The 17321-nt window shown below is 36.4% G+C and overlaps 2 protein-coding genes across 5 annotated transcripts; both read right to left on the bottom strand.

Moving 5' to 3' along the window:
- Positions 1 to 135: 135 nt before the first annotated feature.
- On the bottom strand, positions 136 to 11653 carry LOC141901452 (protein broad-minded-like). Of its 4 annotated transcripts, XM_074788688.1 has the most exons (32): positions 11621 to 11653; positions 11272 to 11414; positions 10960 to 11143; positions 10390 to 10533; positions 10121 to 10307; positions 9955 to 10032; positions 9587 to 9712; positions 9403 to 9478; positions 9212 to 9315; positions 8547 to 8608; positions 8322 to 8460; positions 8049 to 8105; positions 7869 to 7968; positions 7613 to 7750; positions 4856 to 4939; positions 4491 to 4767; positions 4207 to 4408; positions 4036 to 4121; positions 3819 to 3957; positions 3654 to 3741; positions 3311 to 3549; positions 2758 to 2846; positions 2536 to 2646; positions 2243 to 2451; positions 1989 to 2114; positions 1816 to 1899; positions 1669 to 1738; positions 1444 to 1568; positions 1151 to 1305; positions 930 to 1070; positions 620 to 808; positions 136 to 514 (listed from the first exon to the last, which is right to left on the bottom strand). In XM_074788688.1, exons 3-32 carry the CDS (start codon positions 11127 to 11129, stop codon positions 401 to 403), a joined length of 3909 nt encoding a protein of 1302 aa, XP_074644789.1. In that variant the 5' UTR covers positions 11130 to 11143; positions 11272 to 11414; positions 11621 to 11653; the 3' UTR covers positions 136 to 400. The 4 variants fall into 4 exon arrangements, with proteins under 4 accessions (XP_074644789.1, XP_074644787.1, XP_074644788.1 ...); XM_074788686.1 differs by lacking the exon at positions 11272 to 11414 and having other exon boundaries at positions 11621 to 11649; XM_074788687.1 differs by lacking the exon at positions 11272 to 11414 and having other exon boundaries at positions 10960 to 11146; positions 11621 to 11644.
- Positions 11654 to 12073: 420 nt separating this feature from the next.
- LOC141901722 (uncharacterized) lies at positions 12074 to 16913 on the bottom strand. Its single transcript, XM_074789151.1, has 2 exons — positions 16778 to 16913; positions 12074 to 15247 (listed from the first exon to the last, which is right to left on the bottom strand). Exon 2 carries the CDS (start codon positions 15231 to 15233, stop codon positions 13785 to 13787), a length of 1449 nt encoding a protein of 482 aa, XP_074645252.1. The 5' UTR covers positions 15234 to 15247; positions 16778 to 16913; the 3' UTR covers positions 12074 to 13784.
- Between the last annotated feature and the right edge of the window lie 408 nt (positions 16914 to 17321).

Here is a 17321-nt window from a genome sequence, read left to right as displayed (position 1 = left end):
TTGCGAGTTATTGGGCTTTCAGCTTCGTATTGATCCACATTTTAAAAACTCTTCGGAGGATTATCAAAATTATATATTGATAGCAGTAACACCAAAACAAATTCATTCACTCAGTACATATAATAAATTACTCATTTATTGAATATTTTAATGTACATTGCAAACATTCATTTTACATTTAAAAACTATAAGCTTTATGATTTTATGACCTCTCAAATATGATTTGGTATGAAATAGACATGACAAATAATTCAACAATAGTTGAATGAAAATGAAATAACAAATAACAGCAGGTACTGTAGCCATGGACGGATTAGAAGAGAATGATGATGCACTGGTCATTGCAATGGTTAATGGCTCCGACTTTTTGCGCAATGGCAAAAAAGACAATATTTCCAGTTCATGGTCGGCTAACATCAAGCATATCTTTTAAAACAGATTGTCGATATTTTTGTTCCAGCTGTTGCATGAATTCTAAATACTGTCCCACTCTAAAGTTACGTATAGGTTCTTCCTGAAAAGTCAGTCAGTATCAAGTATGAGACATACAATGAAATCGGAGAAAATGGTCATTCCAACTTGCTCAATCGCAATAATCAAAAATTTTGGCTCAGCTTACTTTTAGGAAGATGACTAGTTCTTGTGTCTGCATGTGTTGCATAATGGCAGGCTGTAGATGTTTGAGAATAGCGACGCACAGATATACCTGGTAATCGATACCCATTACTAAACATATCGAAATATAGTGGCATATATCAACCCAGTCGAGATAGTTCCAGAAACACTGCCTCAACCAATGCTGACAAATCTGAATCAGAAAACACGGAAAACAATTAGAAGTGAAATTCCTCTCATTTGAAAATCAGTAATATTTCTTATGCAAAAATTCCGATTTATTTCTTAGTCGAATTAGTACCAAAAGTACTTACTTGAGCGGGCGTATAACCAGACATTTTAAAGGCAGAGTAGACAATTGGATTTTCTGACTGAAGCAGCAATTCAACGTTATATCCAGTCACAGAAAACAACGGAGGAATTCCACTGCTCATCATTGGTGTTGGTAAGTGAACCTGAATACCGAAATGAGACAAAATGCATTTTTGAATTATAAGCTACCAGGAATTATCATCATTAAGAGAATGTTACTTACAGAATTATGAAGCCTAGCAGGCCACAGATACGCAGAAGCAGCTAGCGAAGAAAATCTATGTAGGAACTTCCATGTACGATCTCTATCTCCATTCATAATGAGAAAGACTGAACACGCAAACCAATCACTTCCAGGGTAATTACCCTTTAGATAATCTGAATAATGCAATTTAGTTTGATAACAGTCACGCTAGATACATTCACATTTTTGTTACAACACAGCGTCATTCAACAGTTATTTTCAAGTTGATCTGCTACTGAAAGCACAAGCTAGATAACCGAATCAAAGGATACTAAGTGGAGTCTTCAGTTTCTTCTGACGTTTCTGTTGTAAGAACAAATTTACTTTTTTCATCAAGAAAGACAGTTTATCTGTGGCTGATGCACTCGAGCTGAATAGCTTTAAATGGATTCCATATCTAAAATGAAAGTGCATTGATTTTGAATAAATACTGGTATTTAGAAATCTGTTTTTTCTTATTTAATAGGTGTATTCTCGCGTATATTCTCTGCACAAACCTGACAGCTAATTCCATTCCTAGTTCTTGAATTGGTGTAAGACGCTGATTTTTGACGGAAGAGTCACTAGCTGCAAAAGATTCAAAAGTTTATCAATATTCAAGTTGTCTGAAATGACTAAACATCGTAATATCACTAGCATCTCACCACTAAATTCTTGCTGTGGAAATGTAACATCAGTTTGTCTTTCAGTCAGCAATGGTAAAACCTGTTCTAATAACTCTTGGATCACTGCAAAACCGAAAACAAAATATTCCATCTCCTATGCAATAGCATTGTTACAATAAAAGTAATGCGCATAGAGTACACCAGGTACTTACTATTTCCTTTAGCCTGTTCAGGTTTTGTTGTCAAAAGTTGACAAAAGGTTTTTCTGCACTTCTCCATCCATTGTTGATTATGTTCAGACTTTTTCCCGTCTGACAAAAATTTACTGAGTTCATTATCTATGAAAATCGAAAAAGAAATAAAAATAAGATTATCATTCATAAATCATATGGTCACCTTAGCGGAGACTCTTGACTGGCATTATAAAAAGCCAAAAGAAATACAGAAGTATAGTGAATAAACTCACCTTGTTTCATAGAAGATCGTCCAGCAATATTTGGAGAGTAATCTCTTGGAATTGGTAACTTGACCACCATTGGGAATGGATATGGTGTTGAGGTTTCCGTTGATAGAGTTCGTGCAGGTATGAGTCGTTCATTTGGTCCACCTATCAGATATGTCTTCACTAATATATAGTTCCTCTCAACAGATAACATATCAATTATAATATCTGGACTGAAAATTGAATAGATAAGGCTGATGTATTTATGAAATTGAAAAGTAAATGATATTCAAACATCTCACTAGTATTTCACGTACTCTCCCTCTCGGACATTTTCTGACTGGAATTTCAGCAACATGTTTTGTAATTTGTACTGGTGATTCAACAATAGGTACGTATCTAAACAAGTCACCATTACACTCAATAACCTGAAAATGATATAAAGAAAAGAAAATTAAATTCTGTATATTTCTTTTACTTACAACTAGTTGTGCATAGCAAACCAGACTCTTATTCTACAAACTAGATTTAATATCTACCTTAGGCCAAAAGTATGTGATTGTTCATAGTCAAATAATGATTGGACTTTAGCTTGGCTGTCAACAACAATGAGTCGGTCAATCAGCTCCTAAAATATATTATTGTACAGGGGTAAAAATTAGAATGTGGTAATTGTCACCGATGTCTCCCTGGGGTAAGCAGACAGTGATAAGTAAGAAATTGAAGACAGTTACCGGTAACATATTGCATACTTCATAGAAAACCAATGAGTTTACTCAATTATTCATTTAATTTGTAAGAATTCTTGATTTAAGTCCAGCATTAGTCTCAACCATCACAAAATTTTCTAGAAAAACCATTCCTGATTGCAGGCCAAGAGATTCAAGACGGCCACCTCACACCTATTTTCGGGAAACCCATTCAAGCCTGCTTATGAGAAATATAAGGTGGCTTCGAGATGGTTGGATGTCCAACCTGCCCGGCCCTAATCCTCACACCAAGTATCGGTGAAATCCATCAAGAATGGCTGTATCGCACTAACAGGTCTCAAGGGTATGGCACAGGGTGGATGATGCATGTTGTTTATCTTACCACAATAGAAACAGGAATTTCTCGTAATGTGTAGCTTTCTTTGGCTGGAAGTTTTCTATCTTTCAGCGCTTCATAAACGGCTGGATAAGCGGACAACAAGTTCAAAAGGCTTATCAGTGGCTTATGAGCAACACGATCGATCGGTTGAGTAGGCCAGACTTTTGGACTGGACAATGGCAAATCTTCGGCACCATGTTCTAACACCGTCCATACATCACCGACTAAAGCTTCGATAAATCCTGAAAAGTTTAGAAAAATATATCATTTACACTCTTTACACTCCACTGATTGACATTCCCATATAAGAACAACCGGGTACAAGATCTCTTGTTTTCCTCCTTACCTGTATTCTGTAAGGCAACCATGCCAGGAGAAGTGGCAGCCACCTGCGTTAACATGTAACCATAACCAAATTTCTCACATTTGCTCACCTAAGATTGAAATCATCAATAAGTAATTGTAACAGTTCATTTCCGTAGGTCGGTCCATCAAAACGAATGCAACTAACTTGTAATTTCTTGGCGTATCTAGTATACATGTATGAGACACATTCATTCATTGCACCAGACAATTGTAACAACAGCAGACCTTTTGTAGTTCCAGCAAAGTTCAACAGATTATCACGAAGAGTGTCTTCCCACATGATCCTGTGAATACAAACATGTACTTCAGTAAGTTATAAAGAGCAGGCTTTATATTTGTAAATTGAAGCACTTTGTCCTTACGCGTTGTGAGATTCTTTCATAGTTGATGCCGAGTCTGAATTCTTGCCAGGAGTCGGTGTTCCTCCCCTTTCCAAATCACCTAGAGCCTAAAATGTTCAGAATTTTATCCATGGTGATTTTGATATAGACAAGGCTACAACATTCCCAGAGAGTTAGACCTTTCTGACTCACCTCTCTCCAAGCTTTAGCGATAGCATCATGAAGATTGTATTGATAAAGAAACTGTAAACCTTCACCATTATTGTACAACTGTCGACATATATACACATAGGCGCCGATAACTGCTTGAGACGGGCCGCAGGTTTCCTCATCTCCCAGATCGTTCATAAGCGCACGCCGTGCAAACCTAGCGATCACATGAGCTCCACCATTTCTAGAATATTTAGGGAGTGATTTTTATAAAACAAAACATCAGGTTAAAACAATTTGTCCTCATCAGAGACTTGAATACTTGCTTTGACGAATGATCTAGTTTTTCTCCGTACATGAGGAACTGCCGGCCTTGATTGCTTTCAGCAATTGTTGATATGACATCAGCGATTTGCAATAACGCCGTATCACAGGCCACGTTACCATGAGATACAGTATCATCGTCTAACCACTGTATGATAGGCACGAGGAGCGCATCCATTACTTCATCATTACAGATACAAACTCCGAGATTCAGCTCTGAAGCGCATAACTTCTTTAACATGTTGGTTACTAATGTCCTAGGATCGTAGATACCTAAACCTAGCAAAATAATTAACAAGAAAAGAAATGAGCAGAACATCTTGAGAGTCCTGTGTATATCTAATTCTGGTAAAAAGAATCTACATACCTGGTGTGGTTGAGTTGACAGGAATCAATTTATCCCCGATCAAATTGATCATACACACAAGAAACTGAGGAATATCAACAGGTTCTATAAAGATGCAAAAAATCATCAGAAAATAACAGCATCAAATATAGCTGCAAAGCATGATAACAGGTTTTCTGGCTTGCGGCATCATTAATATGCAAACCTGGGTGAACTTAGAACCAGGATGAACAATATAAGTCAAAAACTATGGGGCTCATGCTCCTTCCACCCCTAACCTGAATATCAAGTTACAAGAAGAACAGTCAAAACCGTACACTTTAGGGTGAAAAAACAGTCCACAAAGAACATAACAGTGTTAGAAATCAATATTGATAGGGAATGTAACCTTCAAAGCATAGACCTTTCATGTAAATGTTGAAAAACTACACCTAGTATGACAGAACCCATATTCTCTTGGACTGTTGGGCTGAAGGGTGAAAAGGTGTCAGCAATCAATATACATCAACTGAATTTTGGGAAGAAATTTAACCTATATAATGACGAAATGTGTCCACAAAATTGACTGAAAACGGCCGTATATGTACTTTTTATTCCCCTATTCGTTCAGAACAAGAATATTACATGTGAATATGAATGATATAATTTTTCGATGTTGCAAAATTGTGCGCCTCTGCGTAGATATTCATTCTAGAATTTATTTGTCCTGATTCTTACAACTTTTGTCATTGAATTTATATTTTTGTCCGATTTGTGTTAAAATGCGTTCATGAATTGTTATTTGTCACTTTTTCGAGAGAATAAAGAAAATGAGTTTTCTTACGTTTGAAATTATTTTCGTGTTCATGTTTGTACAAAATTATATACACATTGAATTACGAGCATGCACCTCAGCAGTCATCCCACCGAAACCTTTAACAAACTCTACAGCAACAACGTCTCCTCCAACCACGTACGAAGCTCGTGTAGCGAATATTGTTATAAGTTTGTACTCCATGTTTTACCTTTGGTTCGTTTAATTATCAATCGACGCAAGCTGGTAAACCAATCGCGAAACTCGTTGCTTTACAGTGTCTAGCTACTACGAGCACACATTGCAAAAAAAACGTTAAACACGCACTTAACGAAAGTTGACGAACGTCTTTTTACGTTGAATTATCTGAATAGCATTTTGTTTGAACTTATCATTAGCGAAACAGTAGAGGAGAAAATTCAAGCATGAATCTACGGTTGTTAATAATATGGACATTTTTCGGAAATACATGGCGGTAGCTTCTGATAAATCATTTTCAATCCAGTTCATCATGATGACTCGATCAATTATTCCCGGCAATTCGCATATCGTATACGCTATCACAACGGCTACTGACATACGAATCAGTTTAGTCTGTTCTGCTGATGCTGCATAGCTGGCCGTAGCCGGTCCCGAAAATAAATGCCTACGATTTATCTTTTTAATGATAAATGCTATTGAAAGTATAGAATTGATAAACAGAAGCAAACTTACTGGAGTAATAAATGTTAAAAACATGGTGGCTATGTTTTGTAGATATTTTATTTCGAACGTTTTGTTCCAATATTTAGCGAATACCGTTGTGTATTTCCAGGCTACTTCGGGCCATGTTCTGTCGCAACGTAGCGTTCCCGGTAGATAACGTGGCAAGAAATATAACGAGAACGCCGAAAAAGAAGCCACAACGATGAGAGCTATATGAATATTGACCGTAGTTCTTGTCCAAAAAGTACGCGATTTTAACGGAAATAAAACAACGATCATACGTTCAAAGCTCAGCAAAACGACGACCCAATTTCTGCTCATCTGGAAGGTGTAGTAAAAGGGTTCGGCGATGGTAATAAACCATTTACCATAGTAATAATCATCGCTTCGATAAAGAAGATCACCCAATACAATGAATATGTACGTAGTTCTCATGGGAAATAGAACGGTCACCGCGAGAAGGAACAATAAATCGAAGATAGCCAAAACCTTAACGAGATAATAAGAAGCGCTTTTTTGCATTTGTCTCAATACAGTTACGGTGAGACTGTTGAAAAGTATTCCACACGTACAAAGCAAAGTAAAACCGACCAAATATAGATAAAGGGTGAACTGATATTGGAACCGAATTGGAAGTTGCATTTCAACTTGGCACCAATTCAGCGTGGTGGTACTGGCTGTTGAAACGTTGTTTGAAGTGTTCGTATTCATCATTTTCGAAGCGCTGCGCAGAATATAATCGAAGATTTAATTAATCACCACAAGGTTTCATTGCAGGGATACACAGCTTCCGAGGTGACACACAGCCTCATGCCGAGTTCGCATAAAAGTTACGACTAACTCATTCCCCGTGTGGTAGACTAATGAACAATTAATCTAACAGATCATTACTGCATTTGTAACCTTACGAAATAATGATGCACACCGAGTTGGCAACAACCTAAGCATATCACGGGTATCGATTATAATTATCAAGCTAATGATTAAAATACATGTATATAGAATCTCACAGATATCAATTACGATTATTAATCTAATGATTGAAATAAATATATACAGCAGTAATATAACACAGTATATATGCTAGGTAGAAAAGCCATTATTGCTGCCACGGGCAGATCTAGGGACCACTGTTGAGGGGAGCAAAAAGGTTTTCATTGAAACAGCAGAAAACACTTATAATAATTACAATAATAATCTGGAGAAAAGCAATACGATTTTCTGTGAAAAGGGGGAAAAGCCCGGTAAAATTTTTGCTCTTTATGAATTACTCATCTTACCGTCTCGGTCCTTGACTTTGATTGGAAAGAATTTCTGTCCGTCTTTGTAACATAGCAACTCAGTAAGCATGCACGTTGAATGTATGAAATAGATATAATCTAATTCGGCCTCTATAAAACTATGTCTCCTTTTATCATCTAGAAAGAAATTATAAGTGGTTAAGTGCATGGATCGTTGGAATAAAACGTGCAAATCTAAAATCTGGATTGTCTGACTTCTCAACGTAACGATCGATGAATATATGAATATTCTTACCAAGTGTTTGCAGAGCTAATGCTTCCGAGAGCTGTTTAATGCCAGCAGGACGATATCGCGATGAGGCATATGATATGCAATGTCTTACAGCACCATCAACCTAGATATATAAAATCAACTTCACTCATAACGTGCCACATTCTCATCTTTAAATATCTAATTTTTAGGTATGTGACGTACCATTCCTCTGTATTTCTTCAAGAGTTGAAAAAGCGGCATTCTGCTGTAACTTCCTTGCTGAAAATATTTCATGAATACGACAAACATGAACAATTGATGAATATTTTCAACAACTTCCACTACTTTTTATTGAAGGCACAGTTCAATAAATCAGTTTTTAGAATATACAAAACAGCTTAATAATACAATAATTACGTTTGGAATTAATTTCCGAGTGTCTTTAAGAAAACGAAAGTTTTTCTAATTAACCTTATAGTTTCATGGCATACTTACCATCCATCTGACAAACCAATAGGCTTTTGGATCGAGCAAAGCAACGAAATGAAGCGGAGTCATCTGAGTGGAACTGCTTAATTGTGATTGGTGGATAGAGAACAATGTAAGCGTACTTTCTAATAATTCATCAAGGAATCTGAAAATAAAAATTTTGTAGCGAAAATTACATGCCAGTACTTAAAACAATTTAATCATGAGAGGACTGCTTGCTACTTTACTCACTTTGTGGAGAGACGAACCCAATAGGTCGGAATATAAACCTGAAATTCGTTCAACAGTCGTATCTAAAAATATAAATACATAGGAATGAATACGAAAACCATTTCATCATTTCTCACTTTCTCACTCCTCGACTAACATAGTTATCAACTGAGGAGGTGAGGAAGGTAGAATCAATGCACTGAGTATTGGTTGTGAAAAGCCACACATAGAGAATATTTTGAGAAATATTATCAGGTATCAACCAGATGTCACATAAAATGATGAATGGATTGGTATCAACACAAGTGAAACATCAAGCGGCTCCACAGCCGAGGAGTCCGAATCTACAGCCCTGGTGCCACAACATAATGCAATCAGTGCAACTTATAAGTGCGCAAAAATGGATACATTAACATTTCTCTACAGCAAAAAGAGAAAAACTTATTTCATAGAAAAATTTTAGACAAAACCATGAGACATGAAGTAGGACTTATTTCATAGCGGTACCCTCATAAAGAACAATTTAGGAGATAATTTGAGTAACTATAACTTCAATCACAAAGGACACTAAACATCTTAACAAAGAGGCTGCCGGTATATGGACCGATGGCCTTCTTTGATGGTAGATAATAATATGATATGCCCGGTATGATATACAGCTTCTTAACTCTATATCTTCTACTCACAGCTTTTAAGAGTCTTTGCACTTCAGGCTTCTTTGTGTCGAGATTATTCTTTAAACGAGGAATATTACTCTTTCGCGAATTAAACTGCATAACCAAATATTCAACTGAAAAAGGACACTATAATACACTAAAATTGAACAAATAGAAAAAATGATTGAGTGTATGGTACCGGTAGTTCATTTATTACGAACCTAGTGTAGAATACATTTCCCGAGTGTTTGGAGTAGTAGCTGAAAAGCCTTTAGCGCAATATTTCAAACCCATATTCTAAAATTATATGCAAGAAAAATGTTATATCATTCCAACAGTACATTGAGGACAGAGTTAAAATCTACAATACAAATGAATAGGGAAGAAATCTATTTTCTAACTTACCGCTAATTTTTCATCAGAATCGCTAAGGCATTCTACCAATCCTTTCTTAAGAAGTGGCCAGTGTTCACTGCCTACAATGTCTTGAGGAGGAATGTGGCACAAGTTTGTCAAAGCTTCTAAACGTGCCTAGAGTAGAATATGCTTTATGAATGAATGTTTTAATCAAGTATAGCTCCAAAGCAGTGATAACCGGTTTTCTGCATTCTGTTACTTGGAAGTAAATACATCTTAATTGAATTGATTTGTTCATGTGTAATGATAATAATCAAAAGAAAAGAAAACAATAGGGTTTTTCGCCAAGTAGCGGAAAACCCTAATAAGAAATGATGAATAACCTAATTACCATATTCATCATCATGTAAACTTACATTGGGATTCTTCTTGTCAAGGTTGTGTGCTATTTCTTGTAACTGTTTTTGGGCTTGACTCATGATAAGAAAACTACTCTGTAAAACATATACAGGCAAGAATCACTATATCAAATGGATTTATAATTGATTTGAGGTAAAGTGGTCTTATAAACTTATCAACTACCTGATTGAAAGAACTGCCGAAAGAAGATTCTCCATCGCTAAACGAATAACAAAGCTTTTTCACATTTTCAGTCGTACTTGTTTGAGCGCTATCACGAAATGAACCAAATTCTTCTTCAAAATTTTGCACCAGTTGATTCAAAGCAGCAACGACTTTACCCTTCAGATTCTGTATCATGTCATGAAACCTGAAATTCCACGAAATACATACCCTAGCTATTAGTTTTGATATATCTTCTCAACTGATCTCTCTTATCTATTTCAACTTACTCTCTGGATTTGACAATATTTTCAGTAATTTGACGGACAACCACATCTTGTCCTGATTCGACACTGCAGAGTTCAATTTGGTCTTCAATCAGTTTACCGACTCGCTCTTCCATTAAACTACGAATATTCTTGATGAATTCATATCTGAAAATATGAAGGAAGAACTAATCAGTCTGAAATCTACGGCACCAACTAATATGATTGTCCCACTAGCCTTAGCAAGGCACATGTATATTTTTCAGGGAGGTCACTTTTATTTGACCTTTTTCCCTGACCAGACACTCACATTGATTCCCATAACTTGATCTCCTATGAATCCAATCAATTAACAGAGTCAAATACGCAAGACATCTATCTAGCAAATTTCTCAACAAATTTCCCTGAGTTTCCCGCAAGCTTTTTTTTTTACAAAATTTCCTGAATATTCCATCAAAATTCCCTAACTTTTTCCTGATTTCCTGGCCACCTTTTGCTCATAATACGTGATATATTTATTTCTAGATGATGATGAAAAAGTCGTATTGGTTTTTTAAGAAATATTTTGACAGCTAATTGAACTGGAAATCTCACTTGTGGAAATTGCGATCGTTTTCTTCCATGCGAAGAATAGAATCTTCCGCCTGTTCAACTGTTGTCACATCTCGGACGTGATGCTCAAAGCTGTTAATCAACTGACGTAAACTACCGAGCAACGGTTCCCCGTCTAATTTCTCCATCACAGATTTCACAGTCACCATCATTTTTCATTGTCCTGCTACTTAAATGTGTCGATTTAGAAAAAAATAAAAAACATTTCTATTATTTAAGGAATAGTGTCCGGTATAACCAATATTTTCACAACATCAATGTTCTTACTGAACAATCGAATGTTCGTGCCTTAACTTTTTATTCTGTAACATCTGATACAAATTAGTCTAATAAGGTTCTTGTAGTCAGTAAACTGTCTGTGGTATAGTTTCACGATCGAATATTTTCAAGCGCATCCGATTATTAAAGCTTACAACCAACGATATGTTACTAAGGTACTTGGTGAAATATAGATTAAATTTAAATTGATTTGATTCTAGAATTCGCGTTTAAAAAACTGAGTGTTATTACCAATTTCATCAGGTAATCGGGCTGAATTATTGGGTTACATGAGCCCATTGAATAAGTTTTACCGACGGATAGAGGGAGATTGAAAATAATCGGTGCAAACAATTTTAATTTGGAAAGTTCTTAGCAAATTAACCTTCATTAACTACAAATATTGACGACAGCCGCCATGATGTAAACAATGGATAATTGCCGATAGATGGAAGCACATAAAATCTCCAGTGGACTCGAATCCCAAAATATTGCTATTTTGCCTCTTCGATATCTTAATCCGTGAACTACTCATAAATGAAGTACTAGAATAAACATTTTTTATCAAGTAAAATATTTCAGGACTTTTTCATTTATCTAGATATCTAGGAAACTGGAGTCAAGTCACTTCCCTCAGGCCACTGACTTGTGTGTGGTTTGAGGCAATCCACAAAACCACAGCCACGAGAACAAATCTACAAATCTATGTCAAAACTTTTTCAGTATCAAAAATAATTTATTTCCATTAACAAAAATATATAATAACATATGGATGGATTCAGTACAACATAAATGACAAATTAAATACTGATTCATATTTTTTAATATTTCATTGTACCAAAGACGGAAGTTATAAGACAGAAAATATAAATATCTTTTTTCCAATAACTTTAACCAACCCGACAAGTTATTTTGAGAATAGCGAGAAATATAAATGAACTTCATCTGACCTGGATCTTCCTTTACCTATATAAAGTCAGTTCTGAAAACGGGTCACTGCTGTCCTGCTTTCTTTGAATAATATATTTCAGTTCAGTTTATGTGGCCACCTTCTGTTTATCAGAACTTCAAGACACTTGATAACCGGATACATATGCTGAGAAAAAACTGAGGTTATGCAGGTGAATTCTATCCAACCTTGAACCAAATTACTCAATCAAAAAATATTGTCTACAGAACGATCATTTCATATTGTTAAAGGGGCTATGCATTACCAATCATATGTCATCTAAATCAAAATAAGACAACTTAAAACTTTCAAAGATATTTAGATTCAACATCAAAATTAAAACATTAACCCACATTAACAGGTTGTACAATGACATTTGCTTTCATAGGAAAACTATTAATAAGGCCAGAATGGATTAAAATATAGATATCTTAAAATGTACATTAAAGTGGATTAATGCGTTGCACGTTATATGAAATGAAAATAGTTTTCTGACAATAAAAATCTATATATGGCAATTCTAATTGACGCAATCACAAGCATTAACACTATTGTAGACCTGAAAAGGTAAATACAAGTAGGATTTTGGCCGGGAGAAAGAATTAGAACTCTTTCACACAAGGAGAGAATTGCACAAAGATTTCACAACATAATGAGCTGAAAATAATGGAAAACATATCGTTTCAACGAAGCAGCAACGCTTTAAAGCTTGTAATCGGTTCCCCACTGACTCAAATCAGTCAACAAGAATAAACAGTCTTTTTGGGCCGGTTTAAGAATTTAGATTTAATACCTATGTATTTAATACCTTTAATACCTATGAGTATGTTGCCTGAAGAGTTTAGATTGGTTTTCATAAAAGGAATTACCGCTAGTTTTTAGACCAATACCTTGCAAACAATTTAATGAGTTTAATTGTAAATTCGAAGTTTTCATATTTAATCGCTAAAATTGTTATAGCCTTATACAATCAGATAAAGTAAGGAGTGCGTGAAAAACCATCGTGTTTCGCCCATTCAAGAGTGCTCGAGAAATGACATGAAACTTTGGTTCGGGATTTACTTTCTTTACACACAACAACGCATGGATAAATTATAATAGGGAATAAAAAATAAAGAACTTCCGAACAAAAAAAATTTTCGACGTTCGATACAAATCTCAAATTGAAATATGGCTTGACAGGCAGGACAATAGCCCCAGGTCACTTCGAGTACATTAGATTGATGAATCATGGCTCGGAAATTATCGCAAGTAGGACTAATTAAACAATCAATATTTCAGAGAAAGGGATATAAAAGCGTTGCATACCATGGCTGAGGAAACACTATACCAATGAATTATGCAAATGATATCTTAATCTATCAAGTGCAGAATGCCATAAACTGATTAATCACAGAGTTATGAAGGCAGTTATTCTGTTCTGTTTATGTGGCAACTTTTGTTAATAATATAACACAAATACTTTGAACGCTGCGAGCTCGGTCAGTAATACTGACAGAAACAACTTATAGTACAGTTAAGCCAGCAAGAAATAATACATCATCATGAAAAAAAAAATAAACATAATCACGAATCATGAATAATACAAAAAGTTCAACGATTAAGTAATTCGATGATTGGTGGTTGATATTTCCATACGCTTCCCTGATAATTCTGGTAAAAACATCGCAGCCACCGAATGTTGGCCAGGAATCGAAGCTTTTCTGACGTAACAATTCATATTTTGTTCGTCGTTTACGACCGTACTTATCGGTGCATTTGACGCCGGATGTGACGGCGTTACATTGACCGCCTTTCGAAATTTCGACTTATGCTCTTTTTGAGGAGTTTGCGACACTCTTCGCTGAGGTATTATCTTTTTTATTGCACGAGACAGAATCGCTTCTTCCAAGTTGGCGAATTTATTGCGTTTATTTCCATCATTCGTCGATACGGGTACAGCGGATGGCGCACTGTAGCAGTCATTATCCCAGGCATACGTACAAGGAGGCACTAAAGTATCCGCTTCCGAAAGCGACTTCGAAAATTTCAATTGCGTGAGCAGCATTTTATGATTGTCGTCGCACATTCTTTGGTGAGGCGTAACTTTTGTCAATGGACGGAGCATTGTCGATTGATTAGATTTGAGCACTGATCGAACATGAAATGTCTCTTGAGCTAACGCGTCTAATTTTGGCACGTGTTTACTATTATTGCGAAGGCTGTTTTTCGACGGATGAGATTTCTTCGACGCGTTCGAATTCAACGTTTCTAAATCGGCCGCGATCTTCTGCAACTTATCGGCTGGTTCGGTCTGCCGACGCATTCGCAATTTATACCGCAGGTCTTTCTTCATTTCCTCCTCCAACGCGACCATTTTCTCAGAGAAATTCTCGACCATTTTCTCTGAGAAACTTTTTGTCAACAAGTTCGGTAAATCGAGAGCTTGCAACGACGACGTAATATCGTCTGCAGTCAGAACGATCTCTTTCGGCGCCGGCGACGACGATTTCGAACGTTTGTTATTGCTGATATTCACATCCGATTGACTATGATTCAAACCGAAATTTGTTCCCGATTGCTTTGCACCGGCCTCCTTTTTCAAATCGCGACGAATTTCTCTCTGTAACGCGTGCTGATCGGCAGTCAATTGTCGCCGAATGTTCCGCAAGCGTTGATAGTTCGACGAATCGTTTTTCGCGCTCATGCGATGGTTCACTTTCATGCGATGATAGCTGTTGTTGTGCACGTACCGATAAGTATCCGGTTCGACGACCGACTTCCAATCGAAAAATCCTACGGAACTTGGCGATAATACGTGCTTTTTGTTTCCGTTATTGTTATTATCGGAAGACTGTTGTTGTGAAACGAAGTCAAATTTTTTCCGTTTCGTCCGAGTCGTTGGTATCCATCCTGTGATAATTTTGGTCGAGAACAAAATGGCGTCATTATCGATGGTATCCTCCGGTAGCGGAAAACACCGATCACTTACGTCGAGTAGTGATTCTATAATATGACGATCGTCTGCTAATAAACTGTATAAGTATTCTCCCTCTTCGTCTTCAGCCATTATTGTAGAAGTTGCTGAAAAATTTAGAACACGATTATCATTGACATTGTGCTGACAGTGATAGGTGTAGGATATTTCAGATATTTCACTAAATCTTTGTTTAGTCTATGGATGGCACACTAATGTCCAAATACGGCAGATTGTCTACAGATGATGCCACTGTAGATACACATGTAGGGTAGATAATAACAGAGACCTCCCTGATAATAAATATGCTGAAATAAAAATTTTTCGGAGGGGGTATGAAAGTGCAATGGCGCCGATAAACAAGAAGAGGACAGGGCGTACTGACAATGATATGACAGGGGCGGATCTAGGATTTTCCATGGGGGTGTCCAATGAGAAAAAGGGCACTTTTTACAAAATACCACATATTCGAATACTTCTACACCATTTTAGGGGGTGCTTTCGGTCATTTCATGTGTTGAAAAAATATTATAGGTGGAAAACCTTGGTCAAAATAATTTTGGGGTGACATTTTTGAGGGCACTTCAAAGTTGAGGGGGGGTCTGGACACCCCGATATCCCCCCTAGATCCGCCCCTGCGTGACTTTCTCTTGACTACTTTTACTGCATTTTTATTACTCTAGTATAGTACTACTAAGCACAGGGGTTTGGCGATGGGCTTGGATTTTATTTCCGGGTTGTTGATAATCTCGCGAGAATGGCGCTAAATATGAACTGCGAATAAATTCAAAATATCACGGAAATACCTTGTGTTTATATTGTTTATTTATCTGCTATAAAGTTTCGATAAACAATTGGTGGTTAAGAATCATTATCAGACGGTCGTCACGCTTTACTATATAAAATCACAAGGGATGAAACGCAGTTCAAGTCGTGCCAGCCAGAAAGTTGGGACAGTCACGTGACTTAACGCTTCTTATTTGACTGAATGCAAACCCGAAGCATCTAAGACGGAAACTATGATACGAAAAATATTTGAGAATAACTTACATTCAGATGCATTTTTTGACTATGAATTGTATATTTCATCATAATTTATTCTGTATAAGTTATTTATTTCATATGAATCATAATCTGACAATTGATATCGGTCTGTGAATATGTTAACTTTTCATGTTGAAGTTTTAAATGCGATGACGTCATCAGAATGTCACGTGACTGTCCCAACTTTCTGGCTGAAAATTTAAGTACAGCGGAGGCCTGGCGTTTCATCCCTTGTTCTTTTATATAGTAGCGTGGCGACCGTCTGATAATGATTCTTAAACGACCAATTGTTTATCGAAACTTTATAGCGGATAAATAAACAATATAAACACAAGGTATTTCCGTGATATTTTGAATTTATTCGCAGTTCATATTTAGCGCCATTCTCGCGAGATTATCAACAACCCGGAAATAAAATCCAAGCCCATCGCCAAACCCCTGTGCTACTAAGTAGGCCTATTACAACCGTACTGTTTAGTGACAGTGTTGACTTGTGTTGTCATTTCGCTGGACTCTCACTCTCAGACTCTTCTGGTCACTACTCTACTGCCACAGTTCGCCGAACAGAAATTTAAATTCATAGACATACTCACATCACTCTCCGCGTATTCAATCACCTTACATATCACATCTATATATCATCTCAGATTATTACCAGTAAAAAACCTGGACACATGGCCGAGACCGTGCGTTCTCTGATTGTCTAACTTAAACAGGTAAAGTGCAGCCGTGTGTGACCGACTGACGCCACGGTTGTCAGACTTCCCACCCATATCCTTCCGTACTGTGCTGCCACCTATATGAGAGATCTAAATCGTGATGATTATGCCTACTTCATCAGAAATAAAATGCTCATATATTTCGGAATGTTTTATAACATTCGTTGATTGTTTAGCCACTTTGGAGACATAAAGTGAACCTTAACTGATAATTTATGGTAGCTCTTCATTTGGTCGTTTCCACGTTAGAATTTTCGTTTTTATAACAGGGAAGACCTTAACTAACTTAAAATGCGGATTGTCGTACAGTAATTCCTTTAAAAAATCAAATAAAAACTTGTAAAATATCTATGAAACATATCTAGATAATTAAAATCAATTATGGTGATATGATATCTAATCATATTCGAAATCAGAT

This window comes from Tubulanus polymorphus, chromosome 3, assembly GCF_964204645.1.
Source record: "Tubulanus polymorphus chromosome 3, tnTubPoly1.2, whole genome shotgun sequence".
NCBI lineage: Eukaryota > Metazoa > Nemertea > Palaeonemertea > Tubulaniformes > Tubulanidae > Tubulanus > Tubulanus polymorphus.
The sequence above is the reverse complement of the archived record's forward strand: the minus strand, read 5'-3'. Positions and strand labels throughout refer to the sequence as shown.

Coding starts and splice junctions, on each gene's coding strand:
- LOC141901452 (XM_074788688.1), bottom strand. CDS start 11,129: ATGATGGTGACTGTGAAATCTGTGATGGAGAAATTAGACGGGGAACCG. Junction 3,742..3,818: donor GATACGCCAAGAAATTACAA/GTTAGTTGCATT, acceptor TTTCAATCTTAG/GTGAGCAAATGTGAGAAATT. Junction 2,647..2,757: donor TCACATACTTTTGGCCTAAG/GTAGATATTAAA, acceptor TATCATTTTCAG/GTTATTGAGTGTAATGGTGA.
- LOC141901722 (XM_074789151.1), bottom strand. CDS start 15,233: ATGGCTGAAGACGAAGAGGGAGAATACTTATACAGTTTATTAGCAGAC.